General features: G+C 46.2%; 1 protein-coding gene across 2 annotated transcripts in view; it reads right to left on the bottom strand.

The window, feature by feature from the left end:
• Positions 1 to 16790, bottom strand: part of ARFGEF1 (ARF guanine nucleotide exchange factor 1) — a 68892-nt gene extending 52102 nt beyond the window's left edge. For both annotated transcript variants that reach the window (XR_014026131.1, XM_081325286.1), the window contains exon 1: positions 16069 to 16790. Coding sequence is in view for 1 of the 2 variants with exons in the window: in XM_081325286.1 (XP_081181412.1) it covers positions 16069 to 16192 (124 nt within the window). In the remaining variant the exon portion in view is untranslated. The remainder of the gene's footprint in view (positions 1 to 16068) is intronic.
• Positions 16791 to 20269: the final 3479 nt, after the last annotated feature.

Here is a 20269-nt window from a genome sequence, read left to right on the forward strand (position 1 = left end):
TAAATCAGAATGTTGTCATGCTAATTGGAAAGTAATTTTTATTAATTTTTATTATTTTTTTTAGAAATCAAATACAGCTAGTCCTCGACTTACAACAGTTCCTTTAGTGACTGTTCAAAGTTACAATCACTGAAAAAAGTGACTTATGACCATTTTTCACACTTATGACCACTGCAGCATTCCCATGGTCACATGATCAAAGTTCAGATAGTTGGTAATTAATTCCCATTTATGATGGTTGCAATGTCCCAGGATCAAGTGATCACCTGTTGCAACCTTCTGACCAGCAAAATCAATAGGGAAGCCAGATTCACTTAATAGCCATGTTACTAACTTAACAACTGCAGTGGTTCATTTAAGAACTGTAGCAAGAAAGATCATAAAATGGGGCAAAACTGACTTAACAAATGTATTACTTAGCAACATAAATTTTGAGCTCAATTGCGGCCATAAGTTGAGGACTATCTATAACACTGAGTTATAGCCAACTGGGAGGGAGCCTATTTAACTCAGTTTGATTTGTTCTTTGTTGCTGAAGTGAGTGCTATCACACACCTAGATTAAAAAAGGTTCCCTGAATCCTTCAGAAAGAATGACAGAAGACAGGAATGAGCAATTTACCTCTCCAGAATGACACTTTTAATTACATTCTATAACTTTCATTGTTTTATGACAGAAGGAACAACAAAATACAGGTACCGTATATACTTGAGTATAAGCCGACTCGAGTATATGCCGAGACCCCCAATTTCACCCCAAAAAACTGAAAAAAGTTATTGACTCGAGTATAAGCCGATCCGCCGTTCTGCAAGCCTCCGCCGCTGGCGGAGGCTGGATCCGCGCTCTGCAAGCCTCTGCCGCCAGCAGAGGCTCGATCCGCCATTTTGCAAGCCTGAATACACAGGAATACCCTGTGTGGCCGCGGCTCTCGGGGAAGCCCTGGCTGTCCGCTTCCTCGCTCCACGCTGCCATTCGGGGCCCGCACGTTCCCCGGGCAAATCGCGGCGCCCAGCAGGCGAGGAAACACGCCCGCTCCAGTCGCCCCCCCTTCCCTCAGGAGACGCGAAGCAAGTGACCGCCCGGAGCTTACCGAGGACTTGCGCGCGGCCGAGGCTTCGGTGCTTCCAGGATCGCGTGCACCTCTCCCAAGCCGCCGCCGTCCGGAGACCTGCCGAAGTTTGGGGAGGTGCGCGTGCACCTCCCCAAACCTCCCCAAACTTCGGCAGGTCTCCAGACGGCGGTGGCTTGGGAGAGGTGCGCGCGATCCCGGAAGCACCAAAGCCTCGGCCGCGCACAAGTCCTCGGTAAGTTTTTTTGTTGACTGGAGTATAAGCCGAAGTGGAATTTTTCAGCCCAAAAAGTGGGCTGAAAAATTCGGCTTATACTCAAGTATATACAGTAGTCCTCAACTTATGATTGTTTGCTTAGCGAATGTTCAAAATTACAATGGAGTTCCCAAAAGATATTTACAACCTGTTGTGATTCCGTGTCAGCCAGTGGACCTGGCAGTTGAGTTTTGGGAATCAGAGGAGGAGAAGGAGGGGCCTGGAGAGCCATCAGTCGGAAGAAGGCTCTGATGAGCTCCAGGACTTACAATCTGATGAAGATCCTGGCCCCTCCACTCGTGCTCAGGCTGAGACCCAGCTGTGTTGGGAAGCTGAGTCAGACTCTGAGGACTCACAGCTGGAAGACATCATAGACACTCGCAAACTCTGAAAGGCAACAAGAGCAGGACAGAGAGAGGTAATGGGGCAACTCCAAGGGCAAAGGAGAAAGCATTGAGAAGCCATGCCTTGGGGCTGCATAATAAAAAGGGAAGGTGTGGGCAGTGCTGGTTGCTGAAGGCAACCGTTTGCAAAGGACTCAAGTTTCATGGGATCATGTTCTGATTGCCTTGCCTGTGGACAATTCTCCGTTTGAATCGTGTTTTGTTTGTCTTTGCTTTTGAGACATTTTGCAGGTCTGTAAATAATATTAAAAGGGGTTTGTTTTTTCCTGCGTTTCCAGCCTACTTGTTAAAAGAGGGGTTTGTCCTTGTGAGTTAACAAGGACTCACGTAGGCTGGGACAGAACACAACCTGATTCTGATGACTGCCCCCTGTGATTCATATGACTGAATTTCGACTGTTTGTATTATCTTGCAGTCACTTGATCACAATTCATGACATTTTGCAGGAAACCAGTTTACTTCTGGTTTTCTGCAAAATTACTCTAGAGCAGGGGTGTCAAACTCAATTTCATTGAGGGCCGCATCAGCATTGCGGTTGCCCTCAGGGGGCCAGGTGGGTATGGCCAGGGTGGGTGTGGCCTACTGGGTGGGCGTGGCTAGAGTGCGTATGGCCTACTGGGTGAGCATGGCCAGCTCTACATCGTTCGCATCAAGGGTGCCTGATGACCACCTGCTGCCTGCTCCCCTCCGCCCTGTGCGTGCCCACAGAGAGGGCCTCCTCAGGGTGCCTCCGGTCAGGGAATGTCGACTGGTGGCCCCCAGGGGGAGGGCCTTCTCTGTGGGTGCTCCGGCACTATGGAACCAACTGCCGGTTGAGCTCCGGATGGCATCGGACCTTCGCTCCTTCCGCCGCGGGCTGAAGACCCACTTATTTGAACTAGCTGGTCTGGCCTGATGGGGAATATTAGGGTTTTTTTAACGGGTTTTTTACTATTTTATTGTCATTGTATTTTAATTGGGCATTGGTTTAATTTCTTTTTAATTTTTGTACTGTTATTTATTTATATATGCCCTGTTAACTGCCCTGAGTCCTTCGGGAGAAGGGCGGTATAGAAATTGAATAAACCTAAACCTAACCTATGGGGGCCTGGGCAGGAGTGGGACAGATCTGAGGGTCTCTGGCAGAAGGAGGGTCTCTGGGCCAGGGCCAAGGCAGTGGGGGCTGTTACCTCACTGTTTCCAGGATGGCTTCGTGGGCCGCATGAAACCACTTTGTGGGCCGGATCTGGCCCCCGGGCCTTGTGTTTGACATGTCTGCTCTAGAGTGAACAATGGCTTCACTTAATGACTGTTGCAGAAAAGGTTGTAAAATTGGGTCCAGTCATGTGATGACCTACTTTAAGACTATCACAACTGACAACCAAAATGGACAGGCTCCATTAGTTCTAAGTCATGTTGTGTTGAAAAGACAGAGGTAGAATATTCTGTGTATCATTCGTTGATAAAGATTCTCAGTCATCCACATAGAGTTGTCTGGAAGTTGAATCATGACAAGTATACTTCTTTTCTTTTTTATTTGAAACATTTCACTGCTTATCAGCTTATCAGACTGCGGAAGCTACTTGGATATTTCAAACCAAAAAGAAAAATCCATTTCCTAAGATTCAATTTCCAGACGTATGTAGTTTGGTTCCTAAACAATTGCTCCTTATTCTGAACAACCTGAAAACCACATTAATATTTTGAACACGATTTCCTCAATGCGGACAGAAAACATCTATTATGTTGGATATCTTGACGACTTCTGCAGGTAGCATGCCACATCAGTTTCGATGGAATATATTGATTCCAAATTGGTAATAGCTCAGTTGCTGGAATTCTTGCAAGTCCATTCCATTTATCTCAGCAAATCTTGTACAAGAGAACTCTGGAAGTATGAGGCTTGGGAAAAAATCTATCCTATGGTTTAAGCAGCTGCCAAAGAACCTGACACCATATGTGCAAACAGACAACATATAACTGGATACATCTGTTGATCATCACCGAACAAGCCTTAAACCTGGTAATTAGAAATTGCATTAGGCATCTAAATTATACCAATAAAACTTCAGATGGCATACTAAAAATATAATTCCTACAGACTTTAGACTTTTTTATATGGTCAATTTTACAATCTAAAGAACAGTTAGTTAGGACTGGACTAAAAGCATTTATCATGGCCTATTAAAACAGGACTGCAAGAGCAAATGATCACAAATGCTAAGGAAAACATTTAAGAACTATGTAAAAATAATAGTAGGCAAAAGTCCTTTTTCTGCAAAATGAAAACACTTTTATTTGAGAATAGTAAGTAAAGGTATTACCATTAATAACAAATATATATTGCCATCAAAGCAAGATGTAATAACATCTTGGTTACAGAAAAACATCTAATATTCTATCCCATTCTTTTTATCAAGCAAGCGTGCACTGAATGGCATAACATATAAAATACATACCGTGTTTCTCTGAAAATAAGACCCGGTCTCATATTTTTTTGGCACCAAAAGACACATTAGGGCTTATTTTCAGGAAAACACAGTATCAGGGTGATCAGCCCAGCTGGGCACCCCACCCACCCCAGTGCATTCACAAGAGGTGGTGAGCTTGCAGCGGCTGACGGTGTCCGGCAGCAGCCACAGCCTGCCGGCCCCTTGGCATAGCGCAGGTAAGTCCGAGCGCAGAGATAGAGGAGAAAGACAGGCATTCCGGATATGCTGCGCGGTCGGCTGGCTTGTGGGAGGCTCGTGCGGCAGGACCACCAGCAGGCAAAGGCATGGGGGGGAGGTAGATGATCTGGACGTGCTGCATGGCCGTCTGGCTTGCAGGAGGCTGGCGCAGTGGCACTGGCAGCAGGGGGAGGCATAGGCACAGGGGAGGAGGTAGGTGATCTGGATGTGCTGCACCACTGCCTGGTGTGCACAAGCCTCCTGCAAGCCAGGCAGCCATGCAGTGCATCTGGATCATCTGCCTTCCCCCTGTACCTCTGCCTGCTGCTGGTACCACCATGCAAGCCTCCCACAAGCCAGGCAGCACATCTGGATCGCCTGCCTTCCTCTGCCTTCATGCTGACTTACCTGCGTGGCATGGGCTGCAGCTGCTGCCAGACATTGTCAGCCCCCGCGTGCTTACCACCTCCTGTGCTGCCCACCCCCACCCCGGCTTATTTTTGGGATAGGGTTTTATATTTGCAGCATGCTAAAAAGTCAAGCTAGAGCTTATTTTCTGGGTGGGTCTTATTTTGGGGAAAACATGGTAGTTGACTTGAAAATTGTACTCAGAGTATTTATCAATGTTTTCTCATTAAATTGGAATAAAGTACTATATGGGATACCACAATGTTCTCTTCTGAACCTTTATTTTTCAGTAATTTTCATTACAGATAGTCCTTGTTTAATGACCATTGGTTCAGCAACTGTTCAAGTAATGGCAGCACTGAACAAACAATAGTTACAACTGGTCCTTGAAAGTATGGTTGCAATAGCATCACTGTGGTCACATGATCAAAATTCCACCACTTGGAAGCCCACATGCACTTTCTACTGCAGGGGCATTTCAATACACATGCATACACAACACCATCCCCACCTCCAGCTGATTCTTTGCTGTCTTCTTCCTCTGCTGCTGGCCCAGAATCTAGGTACTGGGTGAGGACGCAGCCGGTGGCTGTGAGCACTGAGCATGATACGGTGACAGAGCCTCATCTGCTATAGGGAGCTTGCAGGCCTGGGACAGGATGGTGACGTGCAGCACTCTCCATCAACAGGTGAGGCAGAAAAAGAGGTGGCTCCCCAGGTGAAAATAGAAACTGTGCCTGAGGCATTATTCAGAGTGGCAGCAAAACTGGAGGAAACGGAAGGAAAATACCTTCCCAGAGGTGAAGTGCAGGCTCTGCACCTCACATGGGAAGTGCTCCTGGAGACTCAGCCTGCAGGGCTTTAACGAGGGTGGAGGAAAGCCCAGCACCAAAAAACCTATCCGCAGGTCTTCTGCTCACTCTTAGCCCAGCCTTCCTCCTGCAAAGCCTTGTGAAGAGCCAGCAGATTCCAATACATTGAAGCCAGCAGACCGGTTCTCAAAGGGCACTTTCAGGAAAGGCCGAAGGCAGTGGGGTAGGTGGCAGAGTGCAGGAAAGCAAAAATGTCAGATATGGGAACAGGGAGAGATAGCTGTGTCAGGGAGTTGAAGTGGAGGTAAATACAGATCAGAAGAAGCATGAAGTCCTGGACTAAACAGTATGGTCCTGGTCTAACAACATTAACTGGAATTACTGCAACTGCCATCACTAAGTGGTGCAATCATCTTCCATCTAACAACCACTTCACTTAGTGATAGAAATTCCAGTCTCAATTAGGGTCATTAAGGGAGGATTACCTGTAACAGGATTAAGAGGAGAAACCAATGCTTACTAAAGATGAATATAATATAAAATTGGGTGGGGTGGCTAATAGTCTAGAAGGTAGGAATAAAATTTAAAATTAGATTAAGGAAACAGATTGAAACCATCAGAGAAATATGCCAAGTTGTTCATCTGGGTAACAGAAATCAAGTGCACAGGGATAAAATCTGAGATCTTTCTTATTAAATGGACTTGGGGAAAAAAAGATCATGGATTAATATTTGATTACAAACTGAGTATGAGTCAGCAGTATAAGATGACTGAAAAAATGGAAATGCAAATTTAGACTGCATCATCAAAATAATTTCTAAATCTACAAGTTCTATTTTATTCTACATGGATCACAAAACACCTCGTGCTGTATGCAATCCTGGGAGCCAACTTTAAAAACACTTCGGAGACACTGAAGCAAATGTATCGAAAGTGCTTTTCCAAAACGCAACTGGACTTTCAAAGTATCTTGCTTCTCACCCAAGAAACTTCTTCAAAATTGAAAAAGTTTCTTGGGAGAGAAGTGAATGTTTTCAAAGAAAAAAACTAAGGAAGTCTAGTTGCCTTTTAAAAAAAGTACCTTTGAGACAACCCGGACCTGGATGATTGAGAATCTTCGTAGCCATATTATATGGAGAAATCACCAAGTTCTGTTTCTATTATAACAAATAAAGGATTTAATTCTTTTTTAAAAAAACAGATTCCAACTGAATGTTAGGAAACGTTTCTTCATATTTCAAACAGTATTTCAATTATTTAAAGTAGTGGTAGGTTTTCCTTTACCTGATGTGTTGCAAGGTCAAGTTTTTGGTTGTTTTTTTTTAAAAAACCTTCATAGGAATGCTTTGTTTTTTACTGACTGTTGATCCAGTTTTCATTTGACTGTAAAACATGAAGACTGGAACAGCATAGTAACAGATTAAAATGAATATTTAAGAAATGGAAAAGAAGGAGAGTACACAATCTATGCCCTTTCTATATTCTGAACATAGTCAATATCTTTCCTCTCAAATGAAAAAGTGAAGCTAGCTTGAAGGTATAAGCTAACTGATTTTCTAAGATTTATTCCTCAACCTATACATGTAGGATGAGTTATGCAACCTACTTCTATAAATGTGCTTGTTACCTTTTATTAGATTGTCATAATGATTTGCATAGTCAATATAAACAAGTTTACTACGTACATTGATTTCTATATTTCTAGTAATCACTGTTATCTTGATTTTTCTCCATAGGCAAAATTTAACACGTTATTTTTACATATCACTCAGCAAAGTCAGCCTAGTAATTTTTTTACAATTTGAACAGTATTTTTATTAGATTTATATCCTGCTTTTTACTGAGGAGCTTTTGTTGGCAAATATAGTACTTCTTCCTATTTTTCTCTATAACAATACCCTTTAAGAGCCCTGGTGGCGCAGTGGTTAGAATGCAGTACTGCAGGCTACTTCTGCTGACTGCCAGCAGTTAGGCAGTTCGACTTAATTGGGCTCAAGGTTAACTCAGCCTTCCATCCTTCCAAGGTCAGTAAAATGAGGACCCAGATTGTTGGGGGCAATATGCTGACTCTGTAAACTGCTTAGAGAGGGCTGTGAAGCAATATGAAGCGGTTTATCAGTCTACATGCTATTGCTATTGTTATTTAAGACAGTCTAGAGTGAAAATAACTGGCCCAAGCCATTCAGTAAACCTTTGAAGGTGGGTAAGAACTTCAAGTGTTTTTAAATATAACTTTACGTACTTCTCGGATTAATCTTGACTCCATTAGAACTTTTATGTAGTTAAGTAACAAGGCTTGCACTGGAAGAAAAACAGGCAAAAGCAAAAGAGCAGAAAATATATATTATAAAAAATTAAGATATTATACTAATTAGGATATTATCTAATGATAAGAATAAAATGAAAATCAAGATGATTCATCTTAACAAGCTGGAGGAAGAATTTTTCCTGTTTGATCTCAGTTCAAATAAGGATTGCCCAACAGCAAAATATACATAAATGCTTTACTACATTTACCATTCCTTCACTTTATTATCCAATTTTAAGGAAGAATCATTAATGGTTGTCCTTAACAAGCTGGAAATAGACAACTCTTTAGAATACTCATGTCTGCTTTCTGTCTTGTACACATAAAAAGCAATGCAACTGCACTATAGTTTGGGGTTGGAAGCCACAGCTACACTACAAAAACAGCTTATACTTTTGAAAGCCCTTTCTCTCCAAATACTCCAAGGGGGAGAAAGTTTGGTAAGGCAAAGGAAAGAAATCACTCCCAAGCAGGGAGATTGGTTAGAAAAATAAATCCAAGAAAGAAAAAGATCTCAGCAAGGAACTTGACAAAAAAAATTAGCAGAGCTATTAGAATTGACAAAAGTAGTATTACAACAACATTTGCAAAACTACGGAAGATGGAAACAGACACAGAAAAACAAGTAAAGACTCCAAGACAGGAAGAAGTCACAACCTTCAATTAGTATGCCAAAAGATGTCAATGGACAGATAATTTGTCTCAAATAAGATTACAGATGGAAGGAGCGTACTGAAAATTTGTACATATGTCAACATCCAAGATACTTTAGAAGATATTCCATTTATAAGAATATCCAACAGATTGAAATAGATCTGTCAAGTAACTAATTACAGAAAGAACATTTAACAGAATGTTCAAACAACTGCATAATATCTTTAATGCTAGCAAAATAATTCTTAAGATCATCCAATGCAGATTAGAGGTCTACAAAGAAAGGGAGATGGCAGATATTCAGTATGCTTTATAAAAATCTGAAAATGAAAGACATTACTGCTAATGTATGTTGGATATTTGAGAAAGCCTAAAAATCTAGTGTTTAACTGACCACAGAAAGGCCATCAATTCTTTCAAGCTGTGTCAAGCTGTGAATATCCTTAAGAAAATGAGAATCTCAGAATAATTTAATTTAATTTAATTTAATATTTGCATTTGTATACCGCCCTTTCCCTGAGGACTCAGGGCGGTTTACAGGGAATTAAAAACAAAACATACAAAAGTTAAAACCAATTTAAAAAGCATTAAATTCACCCTGTACATTAAAACCCCAGTTAAAATTTTCCCCTCAGCCTGGGCCCGAGAGCTCAAAGAGCCAGGTCTTCAGGCCCCGGCGGAATGATCGGAGGTCGGGAGCAGTCCTCAGCTCTACTGGCAGCTGGTTCCAGAGGGCAGGCGCTCCCACTGAGAAGGCCCTATCCCTGGGTGTCACCCGCCGGCAATCTCTCACCGGCGGAACCCTGAGCAGACCCTCCCTGTGGGAGCGCACTGGGCGAAGGGCGTTTGATGCCGGCAGCAGGTGTTCCCTCAAATAACCCGGACCCAGGCCATGTAGGGCTTTATAGGTGATAACCAGCACCTTGAATTTCACCCGGAGGGCAACCGGAAGCCAATGCAGCTCGCGGAGTAGAGGTGTTACATGGGAGTATCGGGAAACCCCCATTACAACTCGCGCGGCCGCATTCTGCACCAGTTGAAGCCTCCGAGTGGTCTTCAAGGGCAGCCCCATGTATAGAGCGTTACAGTAGTCCAAACGGGAGGTCACAAGCGCATGAGTGACTGTGCGTAGGGCGTCTCGGTCCAGATAGGGACGCAACTGGCGCACCAGGCGAACCTGTGCAAAAGCCCCCCTGGTCACGGCTCCTATGTGATCTTCAAAATTGAGCCGTGAATCCAGGAGGACGCCCAAGTTGCGAGCCCTATCAACGGGGGGTAACACCTCACCCCCCATCATTAGAGGTGGAATAACTTGGTTAACCCGAGACGCCGATATGCACAGCCACTCAGTCTTGGCGGGATTGAGACGAAGCCTGTTTCTCCCCATCCAGACCTGGACCGCCTCCAGGCACCGGGACATCACGGAGAGGGCATCACTGGGTTGGTTCGGGGTGGAAAGAAAAAGTTGGGTATCATCAGCGTACTGGTGATACCCCACCCCAAAACCACGAATGATCTCGCCCAGCGGCTTCATGTAGATGTTGAACAGGAGGGGCGAGAGAACCGACCCCTGAGGGACTCCACAAATGAGAGACCTCGGGGTGGATCTCTGCCCTCCTGTCAACACCGACTGCGAGCGGCCCTGGAGGTAGGAGGAGAACCACCGTAGGACGGTGCCTCCCACTCCCAACCCCCTGAGACGCCGCAGCAAGATACCATGGTCGATGGTATCGAAAGCCGCTGAGAGATCTAATAGGACCAGGACAGAGGAGCAACCCCTGTCCCTAGCCCTCCAGAGATCATTCACCAGCGCGACCAATGCCGTCTCCGTGCTGTGTCCGGGCCTGAAGCCCGATTGGTACGGGTCCAGATAATCAGTTTCCTCCAGGAACAGAGGGAGCTGATGCGCCACCACACTCTCAACAACCTTCGCCAGGAAGCGAAGGTTGGAGACTGGACGATAGTTGTTTAAAACAGCCGGGTCCAAAGCAGGCTTCTTGAGGAGGGGTCTCACCACCGCCTCCTTCAAGGCGGCAGGGAAGACACCCTCCTTCAAAGAAGCAGTTATCACTGCATGGAACCAGCCTCGTGTTCCCTCCCGAGCCGCATAAGCTAGCCAGGAGGGGCACGGATCCAACAAACAGGTGGTGGAGCTCAGTCTCCCCATGATCCTGTCCACATCATCAGGGGAAACAGGGTCGAACTCAGTCCAGATAACGTGCTCAAGACCGCCTGATTCCTCCACATCAGACTCTGCCCAGTCAGAGTCCAAGCCGGTCCGGATCCGAGCGATTTTGTCCGTCAGATGATGACTAAACTCCTCGGCTCGTCCCTGCAAGGGATCCTCCCTCACCTCCTGGTTAAGGAGGGAGCGAGTCACCCTAAACAGGGCGGCCGGGCGATTATCTGCGGACGCGATAAGGGCGGCAAAGTAGTTAGACTTCGCCGTCCTTATCGCCGCAAGATAAGACCTTATGAAGGTTCTTAACTGCAATCGGTCGGATTCGGATCGGCTGGATCTCCAACCGCTCTCTAGACCTCGTCTCCGACGCTTCATCTCCCGGAGCTCCACAGAGAACCATGGAGCCCAACGGGATCTGCGCCGAGTCAGAGGTCGCATGGGTACAACACAGTCGAGTGCCCTGGTGGCAGCCGTTTCCCAGGCCTCCACCAGAGCATCGACTGGGCTGTGGGTAAGGGTGATAGGTATCGGCCCAAGCGCCCTCTGGAACTGATCCGGGTCCATTAGGCGCCTGGGGCGGAACCACCTGGTCGGTTCCGCCGCCCAGCGGCGGGGGATGGCATGACGGAAAACCAGCCTCAGGAGGTAATGATCTGACCATGACAGAGGGGTGATGGACGGAGAACCCCCTCCCAGATCATCCAACCACTGTCCAGACAGGAACACCAGGTCGAGAGTATGATCCCCCTCGTGAGTAGGGCCCTCAATAACCTGGGTCAGGCCCATGGCTGTCATGGAAGCCATGAACTCCCGAGCTAACTCCAACGACCCCCCCAGTGATGGCAGGTTGAAGTCACCCAGGACAATAAGCCTGGGGAACTCCACCGCCAACCCTGAGAGGGTGTCGAGCAGCTCAGGCAGGGCTGTTGCCACACAGCTGGGCGCCAGGTATGTGAGCAACAAGCCCAACTGAACCCGAGGACCACATCTCAAGAGGAGGGATTCACTCCCGGCCATCTGGACAATGGTGGCCTCCCGGGGACACAAAGTCTCCCGAATAACCACTGCCACCCCACCGCCCCTGCCCTGAGCCCGTGGCTGGTGCAGCACCCGGAAACCTGGCGGGCATAACTCGGTGAGAGGCACCCCTCCCTCCGAACCCAACCAAGTTTCCGTGATGCACGCTAGATCCGCACATTCCTCCTCGATCAGATCACGGATGAGGGGAGCTTTGTTAACTACGGATCTAGCGTTAAAATAGACCAACCTGAGCTCAGGGGCCTGATCACCCTCATCCCCGGGTAGGAGGGTGCTAACCGGAGGGTCGGAGCGCGCCACCGCTCGGAGATATCGGGGGCGCGATCCCAGATGTTGATATGGCCCTCCGCGCAAACACCTGCTGCCATACCCTATCGCCGTGGGGATTCGATGCCCCACCCCCACATTCCCAGCGCCAGCAGCCACCTCCCCCGACCCCATCCCGTCGGGACCTCTAACAGGTCCAGACTGAGTGCCGGTTACAGATTCCTTCCCCACCCTCCCCTTCCTCCCCCTCCCTAACCTCTTAAAATAACCGGCTAAGAATCTTATCAGGGGCCTCTTAGCGCGTCTTAACTCGAGGCCCCTGTCCAAGCCCAACCACCTCTCGGAGTCCCAAAGCTGGGACCCGTCATTAAGGGGAGTATGGAAACAGGCGACAGGTCGCGCCCATGAGGCAGGAACCGCCCTAAGGGCATACAAATCCGCTTCGGAATAACGATAGATCATATTGCGCTCGAATAGTCTCTCAGGGCCGATGTTACAAATATATCCAGAGGATCGCTCGTTGATGGTACATAGATGGAGAAAGAAAAAGTCCAGTGGGCGTATCTCTCAATCTGCAAAGCCATCTCAGCTCTCACCTGAGAAGGAAATCCAAAAGACAACCTCAGCCGTCCTCTCACTCCGGCTGAGGCATCTGACTGGAGCAGAGAGAGAAAAAGGGGATCCTGAGCCAGGCCCACCCCAACTGGTCTCTCACACCAGTGAGGCGGACGCTGACCAGTCCAAAACCGTCCTCCCACCACGGTTCGGTCCCGTCCACATTGGACTATCAATAGGGAGATCTTAATTCCCATCAGGTACGGAGCCAGTCATAACGCCTGCCTGGCAGCAAAAAAGTAAAGGACAAGGAGGCCAAGCCTCTGTTGATCCTCACACCGCCAATCAGCGCCGTCAGTCAATGCCCGTCCGCCAGTCCAAACCATCTCCAACGGAGGAAAGAGGTAGTCCCAGCAGCTATATTGAATAAAAAAGTTCGCTAGCATGTCCGCCGAGGCCGATGACCAGGCCCACAGTCTGCAACCACCATCCGGGAGGAGAGGAGGCTCCGCACCGCAGAAAACGGTGCCAGCCAGCCAATGGTAGTAGAAGAATCTCCGTCCGGTGGGATCATCGCCGCTGCCCCTCCAACAACAGAGGGTATCCACGACGAGCAAGCAGAGGAAGGAAGACAGGCAAGGCATCCCGGGCTTCCCGGTGCTGTAATAGTGCTCGGCACCATAACGGAGCTCAGCAGGTCGGCAGGAAATTCTCAGCGCTGCTCGTTCAAATCAGCAGACCGCTGGTTGGGGAGGGCTCGGCGTCACGAAAAGCAGCGCCCAGCAGCTGTTCCAACAATCCCCAATCCCCAAAGCTGCCTCAGCCCGCGAGCAGATGGAAACAAAGCAGACGCCCGAGCTTCACGACGTGGCAGCGCTCAGCGCCATGATGAGGCTCAGCAAGTCGACAGACAGTTCTCGGCACCGCTCGCTAGAATCCACAAGACGCTGTTTCGGAGGGGGGGTGGCTCAGCGCTACAGAGAGCAGCGCTTAGCAGCTGTTTTAAAAAACCCCGAGTCCCGGAGTAGCCACAGCCAACAGCAGCACGAAGTCGCCTCGGCCAGCAGCAGATGAAAAAGCAGGGCTGACATCTCGGGTTTCACAGCGTAGCACAGCGTAGCACAGTGTAGCAGCGTTCGGCGCCATCATGGGCCGGCAGGTTGACAGGCGGCAGATGTCAAAAGCCGCTAGCTCGAAGGGGGGGGGATCAGCGCCGCAGAAAAACAGCGCCCAGCAGCTGTTTTTCGACCCCCCACCCCCAGAGTCGCCTCGACATACCGTGGGCTTCCCCGAGCTAAATCCTTTGAAGCCCTCAAAGAGCGCCCGAAGCCTAAGTTGCGGCCGTCGCCATCTTGGGCAGGGGAAAAAAAAAAAAAAAATATCTCTCTGTCCTCACACAAAACCTGTGCATAGGGCAAGAAATCATGGTCTGGGGAGAATATGGCAAAAATTTTAGGTCAGCAAAAGAATGAGAAAAAGACTGTGCACTCTCTATTAACTAGTGTGGTGAATATATTTTGAGCAAGGATAAATTGGAATTAAATGAGTTTTAAAACAGGAGGAAAAACTTTTAGTTACCTGCATTATGCTGATACTACTCTCAGCTGCAAATCTAAAGTAAAATCTAATAGAAAATGATTAGATCTTACAGCATTAATCTGCAAATTGCAGTAATGAAAGTCTAAGACCATAGTGAAAAAAGACAAATTATATATAATAAAGATCAGACTGATACAGCAACCAGATTCAGAACTGACAACCAAGTGCTAGATAATTTCTGCTTTCCAAACAACTATTAACCATAAAGGAATGCAAAGGCTCTCATGAGAGTCAATTTCAATACAGTACCTTAATACTCTGTTTACACACACACACACACACACACACATATACACACACACACACATGTATATACACACACACATATATATATATATATGTCCTTCTCTTTTAGCTTTGTAAGATCTAATTATTTTCTACTAAATTTTACTTTTGAAATGAGATACTATTAAAAAAAGCATCTGGATCCTTTTTTTAAAAAAAATCAGTTATATTTATTTCTTCTGATAAATTTAAAAAAGACATTGAATCTCAATAGCTTTGACAATATGGAAGATAGAATGAATTTAAAATATTTTACAATTATATTTAGATTAGAAATGTGGATAAAGTAATGCTATTTGGTCAAAAGTAAAGAACAAGATATATATTTTTTTCAAATTATGTAAATATTTAATAACATGCAAGTAACAACAAAAATATCAATTGCCTGGTCTAGGACTAATTGCATAGTTTTATATAACCACGTATAAACTAGTTAACCCACTGGGTTGCACTACTTTTATACAAGAAGTGAAACCCACTGCGTACTATTTTATATGTCTCAGAATATAACACAACGAAAGAAAATGATAAGATGAATATCCACATTTATATCGATACCCATAAAACATTTCAATAAATACCTTTTTTGGACCAAAAGCCTTAAGTAGAGATATTTAGATTACGTTCCTTTAATATTTTAAGGAATATTTAAGTCCATATTTAATATATATCAGTTTCATATTTCCTTAAATAAACTGGTAAGACAAGAAACACTAATCCTTCCAAACAACTCTTTTCCCCCCCTCTGTATGCTACAATAGATGCCCTCTTCCATCACTGCCTCCTTTTCTGTTGTTCTGCATTTTCCTTACACAATAGCCTCTCAAATCAAGTATCAAATTTAAATGTTGCCAGGGTATCACTGTCCCTTGTTTTTTTTCCATCATCTTCTTGTCTTCAGCTTCCTTTCTCTTCCCCCCCCCACCCCGCCCATCACCTGCTCCCTCGCAGACGGCCTTGTTCTTCCAGGTCAACTCTTTACACACCTTCTCTTGCCTATTCATGCAGGGTGTGTTTATGAGCGAAGGAGGAGGCAAAAAAAAAAAAGCCATGTCAAGGCAACCGATTATATTTCGCCGTCGACGCAAGGGAGGGGGAAGAGGCGGATGGTTAATTGATAATTAATATTCTTCCTGTTCACCGTGATTCACGCACCAGGTGTTTCCCCCCCCCCCCCAAGACTACCGGTAGTACAGAATACACACGAACAGCGTACAGGGGTTCCCCGCCTGTCTCACATCCCGGTATCCTCCTCGATAGTGAGTCGCCGCATTGCTAGATCACAAAGGCCTGGCTCGCGTTATCAGGAGGGCCACGGCAGCTCATCCTCTCCCTTTCGGCTCCGAATCCAGCCGAAAACTGACCGCGGTGCATCTCTGTCGCCCCTTACTCCGCGCACGCAGCCCTTCACCCTAAACGACCCTCCTCGCCCCTTCTGTCGCCTTTGCTTTCCCAGGCCGGCCTCTCCCTCTAATGACAGCCGCCCCGTTCAATTCTAAGGCCCAGCCTGCCCGCCGCAGGTAGCCGGGTTCCCTTCCTTCGCTTTCCTCCCCCCCCCTCCGCGCTCTCTCCTTCCCATTTACCTAAAGCCACTTCACAGGCTTTGCGCAGCTGGGAATGGTGCGCCTTCTTCACCTCCTTGTCGGCTAGGATCTTCTCCAAAGCCCGCGTCAGGAACATATTCTTCGTTTTCTTCCCCTCATACATGAGGGCGCGCTGAAAGTGAGGGAAAGTGGGGGGGGGGAGATGAGCGGGGGTGACTCTCAGGGCTCCGCCGGCTGAGACCCGAAGATACTTCCCGGGAAAGAGTCTCCCTTCCTCGGACGGAACCGAAACCCGGCTCTGACTAGGCGGCTACCGCAGCCCCTGCTCGACGCTGAGGAGGGACGAATCGGATCTCACAAGAACGCAGCGCTGCCCGTTTGCCTCAGCCTCCATTAGAAGCAGCGGCAGAAGCGAGAGCGAGAGCAGCAGCAGCGGCGGCGGCGGCGAAAGCAGCAGCAGCCTCCCGTCCTCGCCATGTTGGAAGGAAACGACGTCAAGGCCGGAGCCGAGTGGTTACAGAGGAGGAAGCGGCAGCGGCGTCGAGGTTGCTACAACTGCTGTTGCTTCCAGGCCGGGAAAGAGGGCGCAGCCGCAAGGAGGGAGGGAAGGAGAGAGGGAGCGAGCAAATAGCGGCGCTACCAGTCGCGCAAGGTAGCAAAGGGGAGCTGGGACTGGCTGCTGGCCGCGCGCAACAGGTGCGAGGAGGGAGGGGCCTGGGATTCCTTTTCAGAGAGAAGGGAAAAGGGACTGAGGAAGTGATTGGAGGCGAGGCCGCTCGCCTCCCGCCTTCTCCCGCCATATTTGATTTCTCTGAAGACTCAGTTGTCCGGGCCGGCTTCTTCCCGGCGACTGATAATCGCGATTGGAGCTTCGCTCTCTTTGCCCCTTCTGATCTATTCGCCTCACGATGGAAAAGAATTTACGGGCGTCTGGCACTCGACTCGATCAGGCTGGGATTTTACCTCATTTAATTTCGGCTGTAAAATGAATATAGCAAAGCTGGGGCAGTTGCGTTTTTGTGATCGAGTACTTCGAGGAACGGCTGCGGAGTTTAGATGTCTGACAGACTGTAGGCTGATGGTTTTTCTAGTCTTTGTACTCCTTTGTGATATTTTGAATTCTTACTCTTAGCTATGTGTTGTATATAAATTCACGCAGAAGGGTGTGAGGGCATCTTTAGTATTAACAGACTGATTAAGCTGTGGAATATTATGGACTCGACCCCGGTGTTCAAATGCAAACATGTGTTAAACATATTGTAAAGTTTTTCGAGCCAATTTGTTTTATAGAAAGACAAACAGTGATATAATTCTATATACTGTAGTGGAGTTACTAACATAACTGTTTGAATGTTAAAGTAAAATGTTTCCACCTTCAGCAGGTTTGCATCCTTTTATTTGCAACAAAATAGCCAATTTGTATCTGGAAATTTTATGAACAATGTGAAGGAAATCACTTTTTTTTTTGCTAAATTATGCTACCTGGAAGAAAGAGTTTGGGATTTGGCTAGGTAAGAATTTGTTTCTAACAATTCATCAGCTTTTCTTGCTCAGTTCTATTTATCAGTTAAAAACTTGAATAGATACTTATTCTAAACAAGTTATTCCTAAGGCAAGGTGGACATGGAATATGATTGGATTTCTTAAAAAATGAAAAGCTTGTTTTCTAACATTTGCCTCTACGTTAGAACTTATATCTGAAGTAGGAAGCATATTTTCAGTACAACACATCATTGGTTCAGTTTTAGTTTAAACATCTGTTGGATGGTATTGAGAACTATTCTTTGCCCCACGCTGAAAAGCTGATGTCATTTGAAGTAGACAATATCAGGATAGAGCAGGGGTGTCAAACTCAATTTCATTGAGGGCCGCATCAGCATTGTGGTTGCCATTGGGGGGCTGGGTGGGTGTGGCCAGCATGGGCGTGGCTTACTGAGTGGGGCGTGGCCAGCTTGACATCACGTCGGGGGCACCTGTGTGGGCCTGGGCAGGACTGGGGCAGATCCGAGGGTCTCCGGCAGAAAACCTTCCTTTTGTGCCAATCATACTTCCCTCTTGGCATCTTTAAATTATCACATGTATCTTCCTTTCTCCCTATACCCCTTATTTGAATCCAGGGAGTGTATCCAAATGTCAGTTTTGCAAGGAAAATGTCCCCTTTGTAACCATTGTATTTTTGCTTTGATAATTCAGTTTTTGATGGTTGATATAATATAATTGTCATTAAATCAGTCAAATCTTTTTGTTCTTCCAATTCTATCTGGGTTAGGTAGAAAGTAGTAGCTGGTATTATGGTTGTCATTTGATTAATTGAATTCTCAATATAGTGTATTTGAAGGTCTTTATTGTCTTCACTCTTGGTGTTGCTTTCTTCAGGTGCTGTTGCTTTTTGGCTTGTAAATTTTGTAGTTGCCATTAAAGTTTGGACTTTTAAGGTTTTCTGTAGGTTGCTTTTGTTGTTCTTTGAAGTCTCCTATTTTAGTGTTAGTTTCCACTTCTATTTGGTTTTGGGTTATCATTTCCTCACTTACAGTCAGAATTTGATTTGGTGGCTTTAAGTTGTCAGATTTTTCTTGGAATTTGGCTTTAATTTGCTCTGCCATTGCCAAGATTGTGTCCAGTATCAGTTTATAATCAAGTGGTGGGATGTATTCATCCATTTTGTTGTTGTTTGCAGTTAAATCTTCCATGGAGGCTGCTTTAATAATAGTCAAAGCTTTTCCACCTCCTGAAGAGTTGTATTCAGTGCCAGGTGTTCCCACACTTATCTTTAAGCATTGTTTCAAGGACAGCTCTGTTATTCAGTCAGCTCTCACAACAGAAAAAGGAAAATTTACTTGCTGTACCAGGTTTCGCCACAAGATGTCATCAATAACATATAACATGCAATGTAAGATTTTTTTTCTTCCCCCCCCCCCCAAATTAATATAGAACTTTTATAGGATTAGTCCAAAGTTTTTCTTTAATTTACAGCTTAGAGAGAGAATAGGATAGTGGATCCCCAGCAACAAATAGAAGCTTTTTAGTAAAAACAGATGAAATTGCTTAAATTATTTGCTGAATTAATTGAATTTATTTTGTAGCTTTGAGGCTTTAAGATTTGTTCCCAAAGTAGATATTCACCGTTTTCTCAAAAAATGGGGAAGGAGATTTTCAGGAAAGTCCCACAGGAAGATGGTTAAGGGAATAGGAAAGGTAAAAAGAGCCTTGGTGGAGCAGTGGGCTAATGCCTCCTTAAGTAACACCAGCTGCCTGCAATTAGTGCAGGTTCGCATCCCACCAGGCTCAAGGTTGACTCAGCCTTCCATCCTTCTGAGGTAGGTAAAATGAGGACCCAGATTGTTGGGGGCAATAAGCTGACTTTGTAATAATGCCACTTGGGGGGGCGAAACCCCTAATAAGCAGGCATGTACATAGAATGAAGGCTATTGCTAAGCACATTGATTTGTGCTTAGATTGTAAGCTGCCCTGAGTCTTCGGAGAAGGGCGGGATATAAATGGGATTTTAAAAAAAAAAGCTCACCCAGGTCCTCCAGATTGCTTCTTAGTGCTAGGTAGTGTTTTGGCTTTCTGCAGGGAGCAGCTTAGTGAACGGCCATCTTTATGGCCGGTCTCTTCTTCGGGCCAAAGGAGATGATCCCTGATTCCAGTGGAGGGCTGCCGCCCTTCTGTGATTGCAGGAAACTCCTCCTCTTGGTAATTGCCCCTCCAGGGCGATTTTTGACCCTTTTCAGGGTCCTCCAAAAAAGAAAGAAACACAGCAGGAAGCAGACTGTTCCTGCATGTCCGGAAGCGCCGTGCACGCGAACCAGAAGCCTGGATTTTCTGTACCATTCCTAATTTCTTTACAGTATGATCAAGCCAAACAGCTCACAAAAAAGTACAAGCAATATGGAGTTTCAGGTTAAAGTTAATAGGCTGCCCCAACATGGCAGAAAATTAATAAAAAAGGACACTTATGAAATCTAACGCAGGATCCAATCTGCGTCAATCACTATGACCAGAGGTTTTGTCTTTCGAGCTTTTGGACTCCCTAGGCTACAGAGAAAGTTCCCTGAGGATGGGTGCTCCAGCACAAGTTTGAAAGCTTAGAAGATAAAATCTCTGGTCCCGGGGACCAACCCCAATTGGATCCTGCAACGTTATCCTGTGACACATTTTTCACCTTCATTCATAAAATCTAACTTTCCCTAAACTGAGGATAGCATTTGTCAAAGCCAAAGACAACATTTTACCAAAT

Source organism: Vipera berus (genome assembly GCF_964194415.1).
Source record: "Vipera berus genome assembly, chromosome: 3".
In the NCBI taxonomy this organism is placed as follows: Eukaryota; Metazoa; Chordata; class Lepidosauria; order Squamata; family Viperidae; genus Vipera; species Vipera berus.